We start from the raw sequence: 14628 nt of genomic DNA on the forward strand, positions 1-14628 counted from the left end.
ACTTGCCTATGTCGCATCCTTTCCAACATACTCGAATTTGACCACTTTGTTTGCCAATTTGAAACTGCGTCTATCCCTCGTTTCGATCGAGTTGCAACGAGGACTGTACCGATCGATTCTCGTACGATTTGACGCGGCATGTCTCACCTGCGTCTCTCCACAGGTACTACAGAGGCAGATGGACCTGGAGCTGGAACTGGTATCGGGCAAGGTCGAGAAGTACGGTGGCCACTCGGTCGCGCTAGCTCGCGTGAGCGTGGTCGCGCTCAGCTCCCAGCCGGTCGACCAGGATAAAAGACTGATGAACGATCCCAACGAGAGATTGTGCCCCGAGTACAGCGACGAAGAGGAGGAGTTCAGCTCGGAGGGCGAGGCGGAAGGCAGCGACAGCGAGCCCACTCCGGACATGCACAGGCGAAAGAGCCGGGCGAAGATTCCCGCCAACGCCAGGGTGCGTGAAACAGATTAGTTCTGGTTTGTTGAGTGCACGTCGCCTCGAGTGGCTTGCGTCGATTCTGGAAGACGTTTCCACCGTTAATCGTTACTCTACCACAATTACTCTGCTTCGCCTCGTTAGGCTTCCATCCACTGTGCCTCCCAGAGGCATTGTGATCCATCCTAGACTCACAAGGGGTGCGCGCGGTATTTGGGTCACCGATTTGCTTCAGATTTTTTTCTACAGCTAGTGTATAACGCGTGTACTAAGGTGTTGAACATTACTTGATGTGCACAGGGTTCTTAAATATTAATCTTAAATATTAAATGACACGTGCTATTTGCCATAAGTATTACTTCTTGAAACAGGTGAGGATTCTGGATGAGAAAAAGATTCAAGTTTAAATTGAAAGCTTATTTTGAAGTGTTCGTGAAGGGAATTAGTGGTCAAAAGGGACCTCAAGGGTTAGGTTAACAGTTTGCGAGATAATTGAGTTTAAAGGAGCTAGAACTAAGTTGCAGTGGCAGGTCCAGTGTGTATTTAGGTATATGCATAAACTTTTACTAGTTCCTTTTTTATTTCTACGACTATCTGTCCCAATTCGTCTAACTCTTAGGTATAGGATTTGGAAAATACGAGACTTTGAGCTTCATTTCCCCACAATTTTCATCACTATACATTTAACACAGTATTATGTACAACATGGACCACCTGTGTGTAAAATTCTAGCCAGATCGGTGAAGCAAACTCCTTGATCTACTCTTATCAATTGCGTAATGTATAAAGCGATATTCCTGAGGGTCTAACCACCAAATGTGTTCATCGTCACCTATTATGGGGCTACAGTTATTTGGTGGCATTCCTGCAGAGCCTTAAAGCACTAATGTCCAGAAAGTATCCCCAGGGTCTTAACTAGGAGGAAGGCGCTCAAGGGTGCTACAGACATCCCCCCACGCTGCTTTACGACATGACTAGATCTCTGCTAGGCACGGTAACCCTGGCGTGAAGCTAATGACAACGACAGTAATCCACAACACCTCACGTAGAGCTCTCATCCTATCATTATGTGCCTGAGGAAACCTCCCCTTTCCATCATTTTTACACCAAATGAATTGACCCCTGTTGCTATTCGTGCTGCAGACAAAACTTAATCGGTCCTCGAAATTCCTCCAAGTTCCAAGAACGATTTTCAGCATTTAACAGAACCTCTTTGGCTGTTACAGCAAAGAAACTTAACGCAAAAGTTCATAGCCCTGCTGAAGCGGCGGTTCAAGGTGTCCGAGGACTTGGATCAGGATCAGGAAGAGATCGGGCAGAAGCTCTCAGGTAAATTGCACGGCTCTGCTGACGTTTTACCATCGTTAACTGAACGTGCTGGGTTTGTTACAGGCGGGGACATGGAGATCGAGGAGTTGTTCGACGAACTGGAAGACCTGTCCGATAGTGGGCCTGAACTGGACACAATGTCTGTCAGTAGCACCCCGAAACCTTCCCTGCGACCCTTCTTCAGCTCTAGTCGATCCCTTCTAGCGCCTCCCAACTCTGGTAAGTCGATGTTGCCATTTCTTCCAACGTCCTAAGTATCGTAGAGAACTTGTAACGCAATTGTGAGTCTCGATCAGCGATACAGCAGTATCCTAAAATGCTTCGTGCGACAAGTTATGATCGTGTAACGGTGTAGCGTCCAGTGATTAAACTGTAACCGACGCGTAAGACCCGATAACTCGATCTAGATATCGCTTCTGTTGTATAGTTACACGGTAAGGAACGCTGGTAATACCACCTACTTAATCGACAAGCATTGTATCATGACTCGCTTCCGCTAGAGAATAAAACAGAGTACCTACATTCGCGATCATTCGGATCACACTTTCTGCAAATCGTTGCTGCCCGCGGCCTCTGAAGAAGGCCAGGAAGAAAAGGCTCCTAACGTTTCGTAGAAAGTGGACTGATCGTTCTTCGTTCACTCAGCCATACTGTTGACAGCTTGGCGATGCAGCATATGGCCATTTTCGATACCTTTCAGCGGGCCCGGTAATAAGTTCGCTCAGACTTTGAATTATCAGTTAATTCTAATTCAACTCTGATACAGTCAATGTCGTCTAGTATAATATCCATTTCCATTCTTTACGGTACCTTATTTATTTCATCTCTTCGTTCAGCGTGCAGATTTAACCCTATTCCATTGAATTTTCATTTATTCTAAATATTACAAAATTTACTTAATAACACTGGCTTAACATTCTTTGTTATTCTTTGTACGCGACGTTCGTGCGAAGGTAGTTTTTATGGTGTTGCCGCTAAGAAGTCTGAGGGAACTTATTAACGCGCCCAACGTATCCGTCATTTCGTTTGAATTTATTTCCTTTGATCAACGCCTCGTAACTGGGAGCTGTACGTTCAGGACAACTGTGAAAGCAGTAGATGATTTCTTCGTTACTTGCTTTGCTCGAGCAATGGGAGTCGATTGATTCAGCAAACACCGTTGCTAGGTGTAGATTCAAACAGTTCAATTGCACTTCCCTTAACGAATGTCCCTCTACCGTTTCGCGTCTGTTTGTTACGAGTAATGTTTGCTCTCGTATTCCCTGGCTTATGCTATGTTCCACCCGTATTTCCGCACTCTTATCTGCCATTTCATTGATTTCATGATTCAGGGAAGACAGATTGGAATCTTACATCCTTGAGCACTTATTTATAAAAACGTAATATTCGATGAAGCATATTCTTGTATTTTAATCTCCTAATACAATCGTTGCCACGAGAATCAGTCTGAACGTTTTGAAAAGCAAAATAACAATGCATTCCCTTCACGCTGTACACAGACACATCACACGCAACCCTCGGTTTTAAAAGAATTCCCTGAACATTCAACAGGTGGTGCATTAATGGACAGAATATTATTGATTGCAACACACGTTCTGCATCATAAGCTACATTCATAAGCTTTTAGGGGGAATCTTCGGGCTAAAAACATAGCAAAATTTGGGATTTTTTTTTTAACAAACTAGCGTTTCGATTCATCTGAAATTTGGACCATGTTTTTGTGCATCTTTGAAGAAGTTGCAGGTTTTTTTTTATTAATTTTTAACCACAGATATAGTAGTTATGCATGATCGACCATCACGCCGCGCGAAATTCGTATTCTGCTGGTGTGCATGATATTTATTTTCAAGGTACTCCGAAACAGAGAAATCAAACGGCGTTTTAGTTTATACATATGCAGCTTGAGTTTGATGAATTTTGTTACGTAAGAAAATTGGCGAAAAACTGGATAGCGAAAATTAAATGTTCAGACCTTTCAGTTTGCAAACTCTCCTCAATAATATTTCTTGTTTTATTCTGGTTCACCAAACCGAAGCTACATATCTATAAAGGAAAACCCCGTTTCATTTTTCTGTTTCGGAGTACCTGGAAGGTAAATATCACGTACACCAGCGGGCGATGAATTTTGCGCGGCGTTTTGATGGATTACACATAACTCCTATATTTATTATTAAAACTTAATAAAAAAAAACCTGCAACTTCTTCAAAGATGCATAAAAACATGGTCCAAGTTTCAGATGAATCGAATCGCTAGTTTCTTAAAAAAAAAATCTCAAATTGTGCTATGTTTTTAGCCCGAAAAATAGGACTCCCCCTTTAATACCATTCCCTTGCAACACGCAAGCGTCCATATTCTCGAATACCACTCCTACAGAAACAGTTTAATCCATTTTTCCCTTTTCCACCGCCCCCGCAAAATTTTACAGAATCATCTGCGAATGGCTCCTCGGTACGCTGCAGCTCAAGCATCTCAACCGACACAACATTCACGTTCGAGCGTTTCAAAGTGTTTGGAAAGAGCCCTCGTGCCTCGATGCCCCGTTGCAAAGTAGAGACTGCACCAGAGATGGGCAAAATTTTTATTTAAACACAAATTTCGAATAACGAATAAAAGCTAAACAAATTATTCGTCATGCGTCGAATAAAGTTGAACAATTTATTAAATTTTAAAATAATACAATTGTCAACGTTAACTTTAAAGTTAAAATTAAAGTTAATGTTAAAGTTAAAAAATTTATTCGCCGCTGAAGTTAAAGCGATCGACGAATAAAAAATGTACTTTACTCGCCAAATAACATAAAGTTACTTTACCTTTCATTTGTTCCATTATCTAAATAATTCTTAATTTAGTGAATGCCCAACTCTGGATTGCACCTCGGTTCGTATACTCGCATTCAGATCAGCCCGTGATCATCCCGCCACTTCACTTCGGTCATTACAATTATCTCCGTGGGAGCTGCGCTCGCCGTTAGAGAAAGCACAGCGTGTTCGTGTAAGAAGGAGGCGATTAGGCTGCTAAATAAAAAACATAGGGAAAGATAAACGTCTCGTTGCCTATACGGGTTCAGATCGTTTTAACTAAGTGAAAGTCTGGTGGGTTGGCTTTGCATTGTTGCATGTTACGATTCGGTAGTAGTAACCAACGAGGAGAGCGGAAGTACTCCTGCGACGGCCGTAGGTCAGCAGGGCGCGGGTCATCCAGCGAAAGAGAAACACCGTATCGGACACACCACTCCAGGTATGTGAAACACACACTTCCTGCTCGTATCACGATGTCGAGGATAAGTTAGCAGATCCTTTTAAAGAACTCTCCGCTTCTCGTCGAGCAAGCATGGCTGCTTGAATCTAGCATGGCGCATACGTATGTCGATTAATTGCCTTTATACGTTTCTCATTCAGCAACGACTGCTGCTCGCGCTACTGTATTTGCTTATTCATGAAATAAGGATTGAAGGGAATCGAGGAAAGAGTCGGAGGAAGAAAGAAGTAGTTTTCAACTCAAGAGTAGTGCTTGGAAGGTTCACAAGATTTCTGGCGAAGATTCACTTGAACTTTCAAGTTATGGAACTATTGGTAGCAAGTAGTTTGGCATTGGTACTGATGTAGCTTAATGTCTAATATGTTGTCATTTTGATGGCAAAGTTTTCAAAACAGAAATTAACGAGTTTTTGTTATAAGCATAGGGGGTTTGAATACCAACACGTAAGGAGAACATAGTATTCTGTAAATTGAATTAAATAATTCTTACTCAACGTACCTATGTGATGAAAAAAAAAGTTAACTCTATGAAAGCTTGAAAATGATTTCCTTCCTCATGTATAAACAATTACCTTGCTGTATTATTACCTTGATGCTTGAAAAAGGCGTCCACAGTGTTCTTCTTTCATCTCATCTTTGCAAACTCTTTCAGAGTTCGCTGGTCTGTGCACGACAGACACTTTCTACTTGCCAAAGCACGCGAGCACTATTGTAAAACTGTAATGTTAAAAGTACTAGGCAGTCCTTTTTGTCGAAAATGAAACATTTCATTTTCAGTTAACTACAAAGAAAGAAATTGAAACTGAGACTTGTTCCTTGACACAATGTTTATTAACATCATAAGCTTTGAATAAAATATGTTCGTTTCGCTGAAAGTATGTATTTTAAAAAAGTTCCTATTGTTTTTCAGCGATTTTGACAAAACGAAACGGAATTCAGCGACCTGCTTCTAAATTCTTCTTCGGAATACCTCTAGTTCTGCACTGAACCTGTACAAGTAGCAAAATTATGAAAATGACAGCTACGAAATGGCGATTTTTCAAAAAAGGGCGCTTCTCGTTAAAAAACATGAGTTTTTAGTTTCTTTTCATAAAGAATAAGAGTTTTTATTAACTTCAATTTAGGTTCAGGCCAAAACTACACATTTCGTGAACATGCTCGAATTTGATTTGAATCGATTGGAACCTCCGTCTTTGAGTTATCGCTGCAAAACAAAAGAAACTTTTTTAAAAGCCTCTTTAATGCATATTTTTGACTAAACAAATATGTTTTCTTAAAGCTTAAGATGTTAACAAACTTTGTGTCAAGGAACAAGTCTTAGCTTCAATTTATTTCATTGCGATAAATTGAAAAAGAACTGCTTCATTTTGGCAAAAACGACTGTCTCCTAAGTACAACCTTCAACCTTCTTTTTTTACATCCTGCATAAAACTATATGCTCCCACTCTCGATGCACATGAATAACCACAAATCACAGCAAGGAATCTATAAGCTTCAGCACACCTAAACCATTTCAAGCACTGCTTCCTAAAAGGAATATCCAAATACCAGTACATCGAGAAGCAAAACAACTTCTTTCTTACACGTCCAGAAGTAGAGAAGCACCTCGCGTTCCAGGCATCACCCGACCATTTAACTATAGCCAATGCTGCAAAGAAAGAAGCTGCGACATTCCAGTATACTGAATTTTGTAGATTGGAGACGGAACTCCAGCGCATGAATGACCTTGCTAATCAGCAGAAGCATGGTGTTTCTTGATCGAACGTTCGGTAAATAATTAGATGCCTGTAGTTTCACGGTAGAGCGTGATCGAGCCGCGTACCCTTTCATTGCACTGATCCTTCGATTCGATTCGATGCCCGTTTCGTTGTAATTACGCTCCGATCCGAATGCAAGGATAATCGAAGCGGGGAGACATCCCACATCATTTCCAAATTCACGTCGCTCAAATTCGGGCCGCGGACCAACATGGGCCCTGCACAGTACTTCCGTTGTTCTTGCATCGCTCTCTAGGAGTGCACCACTCTCGATCGGTGGCTGCGAAGCCTGTAATGACAATGAATGTAATTAGCTGGCGGTGAAAAATAAACGTATGTAATTTTTCGCATCTGACTTCTTCTGGTCGCCCTTTTTTTTCTGCGCTCGTCGCTTCTGCGACAACGAAGGGTGGGAACGGTTCGCGTATCCTTTTGGTTTCCGGATGTAATCTGTGATTATTGGTAACGAAATTCCGTGGCTCGTTAGATGTTACTCCCTCCTCGATCGAGCAGCGAACGCTCGGTGGAGACTGTGTCTGTGTATCTCTTTGCGCCTCTCTGTATCTAGTACTTGATCACACTTCAATCCTGCCCGCTGGCCTCTCTCTTTCCGTCTATCTCTCTGTCTGCTCGTACGTACGTATTCCCTTTTATTACTATCAATCTTACATATCTGTTTCCACTACTAACTCTTCGTTCTGTGCGACTAATGAAACTTCACCCGTGCGACACGATCGATCTTGCCAAGCCACCCTGCGCGAGGGGGGGGCTTGCCGATAAAAGGCATACTCGACTGTCGATCACGAATGCGCTCGCCGTGCATTTTCTGCGTGCAGACTCGTGGCAGTCTTGATGTAACACGTTTTAGTAAGTCTACAATCTCTATTCTGTCTATCGAGCCCCTCTGTCAATTACCTGAGCGTGTAGTGTATTAGCAACTGTCTAATTGGGCGCGTCAGACATGTTTCTCTCTCGCTGCACAGTGGGCGAATTTGCCCGAAATCATGGCCAGAAGTAAAAAAAGAGTTTTTTCTTTTATTTCAAAAATCTGTGAATTGTACTTGATTTGTGAAATGAACCGCTCATTTTGAAGGTGACCTAAGTCCATTTATATTTAAAACGAATTTATATATAAATTTTTAATACTAACTTCAAGTTGTACACGTTACTGCAGCCAATAAAAAACAATTGACAAATGGACTTAGGCCACTTTCAACATAAACGGCGGATAATGTCAGAGCATGGTATTTCATCAAAATCAATTTTTAATCTGCAATTCTGTAAGATATATGCAACTTTAAACTTAAGAGGGGACACCACGGTAATAGCTCGAAAAGTAAAGGTATCTTTGAAAATTCTATTAGAACAAACTACGTAATGAATCTTTTTTAAACTTTCAGCACTTTTTATTGGATATTTAAATTATACGAATATCTTTTTTTAAATTTATTTAAAGCAGATTTACAAGCTGTACTCTAATATTCTCGAAATTCATATTTACATTAATAATACTATTATTTTTTTAATATTTCTACAGCTGTGGTAGATAAAAATACAAAACCTATATATGTTTTCTTTTCTTTGAGCGAATAGTCGTGTATCGAGCGAGATCAAACTTCGATTTCTTTTTTGAAATTAAGTTTCAAGGTCACAGAAGAGATTTTGATTCTAATTAACTGCGGCAATCTGCTACTTTACCAGTTATCGTCATTTATAAATATTAATTTTGTCCACAATTTTTAATTCTACAGTTATAAAGGCGTTGGTACGTTATTGCATATATTCAACATTATACAATGTATAACAGTTATTATTTACAATTAAAAAGTATCCACTTATAATTGAATGTTTTAAATATATTATAATAGTACAATTCAAATTTTTTCATTAAAAAAGTACATGATTATTTTTCCAGAGTCATGTTGCTGTAATTTATTTCAAAAAATTTAACTTAGCTTTGAAGATATTAGTTTTGGCCACGATTTCGGGCAAACTCGCCACTGTGCGCTGTTCTTCTCTGGGACATAATCGACTACACGGTTGTTAAGGTCGGTCCACGCTTGTCACAGAAATCGAATCGAGCGTGTAACAGTGGCACACGTGAAGCTACGTCCTCGCGCGAGGGATGGAAAGTATACACGTATAAGTCCACCTTCCCACATGAATAATGGATGTGGAGTATATTTGAATTACTTAAAGGGGTTCACTTTTCAGAGCGATAGGACATTTTTTTTTGGTATCCGCAGAACCGTGCCACAGTTTCAGAGAAATAGATAATTATCGTTCTGGTAGCAACGGAGTTAGAAGCTAATTACAATAATTACATTAGTCAGACAATTGTATTATGCAAATAGCAGTGTTTGTTCAAGCAGCGTAGAAAGAAGTGAACTAAGGTCCTCTTCGAGGCGCATTGCAGTTGAGTAGAAACCTTTTTTATGATTTAACTGTGTTCTGCACAACCCATTCCACACGTGGGATCGTGGCTTTAGTGGTTGCTACTGAGTGATAGAATTGCAATGCTGTTACAAGGGTGGACCCAACTTTGCGCACACTACCAATCGCAAGTTTGTGATCACCTTTCTCGTGCTCGACTTTCTCGAAAATTCTTGAAAGCATCTCATCAGTATTAAATAAAGAAGAAAGCACACCGCTTCGTTCCATTTTGAAAAGCTACTTTATTCGCATCACAGAAGACTAAATCTGCAAATCCACGATGGGACGAAAATATCGTGACTCGCGCGAGACTTTAATTTCATTATCTTTCAACTATCTTCTCATTAATCTCGCGACTATTTCCTTTTTTACATTTCGTTGATAGAAAAGTCTCGCGTAAAGTCTCATCCTGAATTCGCACATTTGCCACAACTACCGATTATCCTCAAGTATCACAATTTTTAAACGCACACACACGCTACTTTGCCATCCAAATCACGAAAGTACGTAACAGGGAAAGTTACAAAAATACTATAAAAATTACAAAATAGAAAATTACAGAACTCTCTCTTTCAAACCACAATCATAATAATTCACGACACAGTACATCCGCCACACAATCGTCACGCAACGTACTCCGTTCGTTTTTGAGTCACAAACCTCCGAATCAAACGTAAACACACCGAAACAAAGTATTCGCGTCAAGTGTTTCTTCCCGCCATTCATTTAATTGAGAAAACCACGAAGGGTACATATTCGCTTGTCGGGTCTCTGAGTGATAGCAGCGATAAGGCGGTGCGGAGGTTGCGATCGGTAGTGGGGGCCTTCGATGGTGCGCCACGGCGAAGAGTAATGAAATTTCGTTGCAGAACGCGGAGTGGATAGACAAAGCGATGATAGCTCCCGAAGGGCGGACAGCGATTCGCACCCAGAAAATTGGACGGATCACGAGGCGAACGATCCCCCAAATTACGTGCCCGGCTCCCCGCCGAAATCGGAGCAGCACAATAAAAGCGAGAGCTCGGACAGACGGAGCAGGCTCTTTACCCGCGATAGAGGCACGCCGGGTAGCAATAAGTCCAAAAAGCACAGCCTCAGCGTCGACTTAAAGCCTCCCGCCGACTTGAATAGCTCCGAGGTAGATACACGTGTTACACTCGGGACACTACCTGGCACGCGCTGCCTGTCCAACGAAACACCTCACCTTGACGTTCCTTGAGCAGGCCCGGACGATGCATTGCAATTAATTGGAAATGTCACAAGAACCCTGTTAAAAATAGAGGCTTGCGAAATTTATCAATCGTTCGGCACGCGTTCAGAGTGGAATCGCTGTAGAGTTTCGCGTCGGAAATTCATCTCAGCGTGACAGACTTCAGTGTCACGAATAGTCGTACGAATTTTCTCGCGGTGTTGAGATCTCAATGCTTTCAGCGTGACGTTAGAATTCCCTCGAGACTTTTACAACGAGTTGGTGCATCGAATCTATCATTCCCGGTGGAAAGTTCCTAGTTAATTGAATACGATTAGTGACACTCAGCCGCTGAGTGTTCGTAATTCAGATTCGATGAGAGTAATTAAATTCGAGGTAACATGAGACCGTGCAGGCTCGCCCAGGGTAGAGTGCCAGAGTAAGTTAGCTTCCTTATTTCTGACCAAGGCATCGCGCTCCGTTTTGGTTTGTAGCGCGAGTTACACTACACTCTGCGCGATAAATACAAGGTCCAACTATGCTGAAACGTGGAGGCCGTTGGTGTCGCGTTTAAATGCAGTTTCGATAACGCGTCCCCCGTCCACGTGATTTCAGCCGAGGAAAGCGTTAGTGGAGCAATTGAGCCGTGTTTTGCCGGATGACAGTTTGCCAGATGCAGTGTCGTTGGTGTCGTTAGCGGACCCGGGTGGAGCGGTGTTGGCCACCAGACTTCAGGAAAGGAACCACAGAGTCCTGACTACCGCTTCCCCAGCGGACATTCGTGCCACGTTCACGTGCTTGGTCACGCGGATACAGAAATTGTAATTATACCATTTTCTAGATTCTAGAGGTTGCGCGGCTGGATAGCGAGCACTTGGACTGTAGCAGAGACAAAATCAGGTGGCCATGCGAGGTCACTGCGTGGCTGTCTTCGTCACTTGGCTACCCTTCGCTTTCTCGTCTGTTTTGCGCCTTTAAACGGTAAAGCAAATGAACAAACCAGATCCTTCTGGTCTCCACTTATTCGCACGTGACAGGCCCTGTCATCGCGCGACAGCTGATTCAGTTCTCAAATGTATTTTTTTTTAACCTTTGTACGGATCTTGGGTCATTTTGACCGAAAGTCGAGTCACGAATCCTCGTTCCTCCTTTACTGATGTATTAGTTGGACTGAAACTCCTTTATACCTTTAAATATGTAATAACCGTCGATACTAAATAATAGTAAAGAATAGTAGATGATAATAGATATTAATAAATAATAATAATAATTGGTTCTTTACTTTTTTTTTAATTTTTAAATTTATAAAATTTATCTTAAATTATTAAATCGTGACAGTTAAATGAACTGAGTTTTATTTTTGTATCCTCGTTTCTTGAAGTTACTTATCCGTGTTGTAAAGTTTTACAAATTCCGTATAAGGGTTAAGTAGTTTCTTCTGTTAATAGTGAACTGAAATGTTCTCTTATGTTATGCAGCTTCTCTTATATTAATTTTAAAAATGAGAACTTCCATGTAATCTGGTCGATTTCTGTTATTATAGAAGGTATTAATCACAGATATAAGTTTATATATATATATATATATATATATATAAAGTGGGGGCCAGGGATGCGAGGATCTATTTAACCTTAGAGACTTATACAAAGCTGCTCCACAGTACGACATGACGCAAAACTGGGAGGTATAATTAACAAAACAGTGGAGGAAGTAGCTTTGAGATGACACTTGATTTTGTCCCAGCTGTACCTTCATAGTCTCCTTCATATCGAGTTCCAGCAGCTCTGAAGTCCTCGAGGATGCGCTTTGCTCACCAGTTCGAAATATCCTTGGTTTACAGCTGCAACAGCTCAGCAAAGCCGCCAGCGCGGATCAAAGTGGTGATCGCTGGTGGAGACAGTTTCGTAAACGGTGTTCTGCGCCACTACGTGGACTTGCTGAGCTTCTGGCCGCCAGACTGGCAGAACTATCTGAAGTTCTTGGTCGTGCCCCTGGGCTCCAACACGTTGTCGAGGTACCTCAGCTCGATAGATGCGAGGTATTCGATGCTTTTCGGGGAGGAATGGAAGGAACTGCTGGAAAGGGAGGGCGGGGGCGCCAGCGAGGGTGCAGCGAGGGTATCTGAGTATTTGGCTGCTGCTGGTACCACCTTGGCGCTGCCAATCGCAGAAGCTATGGTTACGTACAGGTAAATCAACTGCCGCTATCGATTGCTGCTTTCTTCCCTCCGCGATGCTGGCAAAGTTCAGCGAATTTCGTCAAATTATACTTAACCCCGCGCTGGGAGGGTGAACTCTTGTTGCGTGATTAATGGAGTAGGATTTATTTGGGTTATAAGTTCACGAGATAGACAACTGGTTTTGTCAGCCGGTGACATTTTTATAATTTTATTCACTGTTTTATGGTTAAAATCATCACTGCCAAATTTCATGAACTGACCAGGCAAGATCTCGAAACTGGAAATTCAAAAAATTACGAAACGAGCTGTATGTAGTACGCAATTTTTTTTCTTGCCCGAATTCCCTTTAAGGGGCCATTCCACTGTGAAGACGTGAAAAAGTGTCATTCTTTAGGATTTATTTTTTAGTAAACGGAATGTTCGACGTAAATAATATTTTGTCCACTTATTAATACACTTATTGACAGTATAAGAAAAATCTGTATGAATTTTTTAACAGTTTTTTTTAAATATATATCGCACTGGTGCTGGTGCAGGTGATTCCGGGAGAACGACGCATGTAAAACCAAAAATTCAAAGTGTGTTGTAGTCATTATGATTGTGGTTATCGTTAGGAACAGAATTATTTTGGCTCATAAAAAAATAATAAGATGGCGGAGGTTTGAAGTTGAAATACGGTGAATTAGTTAGTCAATCATTTTGCCTTGTGAAAAGTGTGAAATTGTTAATCAAAAAAGGTTTCCGAAGTCCCTGCGATATCTGCTGAATAACGTGTGAAAATTTCAGACTGATTGGCTAAATAGTTTTTTGCAATCACCTGCACCAGTTGAAAAAAAATGTAATTTTGAGATAATCGCGTTTAAAGTTTTAAAACAAATTAAAAAATTCTTTTAAATTTTTTGTATAATATAAGAGTTTCTTAACGAATACCAAAGACATTTATTGCATTATATGTTGTATCTACGCAGAAAAAAATCTTTAAAAATAGCTTAATTTTTCGGCCGATCACAGTAGAATGACCCTATAAGGGGTGAAATTGACTCCTGAAAATCCGGCTGTTTTCCAATTTTGCGTTACAACTCGCGAACTGTAAGTTACCAAATGATAGTCCCAATTAAAAGAAGTAACTTTTGTCTGAAAACTTTTTTCCATCTCTTAGTCTTTCACTCGTATTTTCACGGGCCAATGTCACCCCCTTGGAGTGAATTTGTGCAGCAAAGAAAATTGCACGATACATACCTATATATCCCCGAAACTTCACAATTTTTTTAATCTTTTTTTTGGATCATCCCTTGTGAGTTTAAAGTCGTAACAGCATCACTGACCTCGATTTCTTCCTTTTAAGCAACGATGACTTCCTGCCCTGCAAAGAGTTTAAATAATACTCCGAACTCGTGTATAATACTTTGACAACTGCCACTGGCATAACACCCGATTTCTGTCACAGAGAAACAGATGACAGCAGCCAAATATTCATCCCGTTCATAAATGACGTCCGAGTGGGGTGCCCAGACAGCAGCTCTTCAGCCTCGGTCGATCTGGAGGAGAGCAGCATCACCATGTCCGGTTCCCCACCCTCTTTGCCACCGCCGGGGCTACCTATTCCTCCTCCTGGCAGATTAACGCCGCCCAGTAGCCCTAACGTCGGCCAGCCTACGAGGGACGGCTGGGAACCGGTGGAGCTGCAGCTCGACTACTGGAGCAAGCAGACGCAAGGCGAAAAGGGGAAGAACACGCTGAGGCAGGCGTTCAGGGCCCTCCACGTGCAGAGACTCCCGCCGCTGGGCGAAGCACCTGGCCACCACTTGTCCATGAACTACACCACGAAGGAGAAGAAACAGAAAAGTGCGTGCCTAAGAACGTATCCAGGATATTGCCCTTTTAGCTTCCACCAACCGGTCATTTCAACGTGCCGTTGTTATTTTCCGTAGTAATGAGACTGGGCAAGAAGAAAGAGAAGGAAAAGGAAAACGAGCCAAAGAGCCAAACGGTCGAAGGGGTGACGCGGCTAATATGTTCAGCGAAAACTCAAAACATTCCATTAAGAGGT

The 14628-nt window shown here is 41.7% G+C and overlaps 1 protein-coding gene and 1 long non-coding RNA gene across 5 annotated transcripts in view; one reads left to right on the forward strand and one right to left on the reverse strand.

Annotated features, from left to right (window-relative positions):
- The window catches only part of Krt95d (phosphofurin acidic cluster sorting protein KrT95D), a 94799-nt gene that overhangs the window by 67196 nt on the left and 12975 nt on the right, over positions 1–14628 (forward strand). Inside the window, exons 3-11 of one of the 4 annotated variants that reach the window (XM_076809766.1) lie at positions 164–451; positions 1660–1762; positions 1826–1981; positions 4899–5000; positions 10080–10348; positions 11015–11220; positions 12240–12587; positions 14026–14423; positions 14510–14626. In XM_076809766.1, the coding sequence (XP_076665881.1) occupies positions 164–451; positions 1660–1762; positions 1826–1981; positions 4899–5000; positions 10080–10348; positions 11015–11220; positions 12240–12587; positions 14026–14423; positions 14510–14626 (1987 nt within the window). Of the gene's footprint in view, positions 1–163; positions 452–1659; positions 1982–4895; positions 5001–10079; positions 10349–11014; positions 11221–12239; positions 12588–14025; positions 14424–14509; positions 14627–14628 lie in introns of all 4 variants that reach the window. The other 3 variants (XM_076809765.1, XM_076809764.1, XM_076809767.1) reach the window with 3 other exon arrangements.
- On the reverse strand, positions 7004–8854 carry LOC143367702 (uncharacterized). Its single transcript, XR_013085080.1, has 3 exons — positions 8476–8854; positions 7195–8338; positions 7004–7161 (listed from the first exon to the last, which is right to left on the reverse strand). It is a non-coding gene; the product is annotated as an uncharacterized LOC143367702 (long non-coding RNA).

Source organism: Andrena cerasifolii, chromosome 4 (assembly GCF_050908995.1).
Source record: "Andrena cerasifolii isolate SP2316 chromosome 4, iyAndCera1_principal, whole genome shotgun sequence".
NCBI classification, from domain to species: domain Eukaryota; kingdom Metazoa; phylum Arthropoda; class Insecta; order Hymenoptera; family Andrenidae; genus Andrena; species Andrena cerasifolii.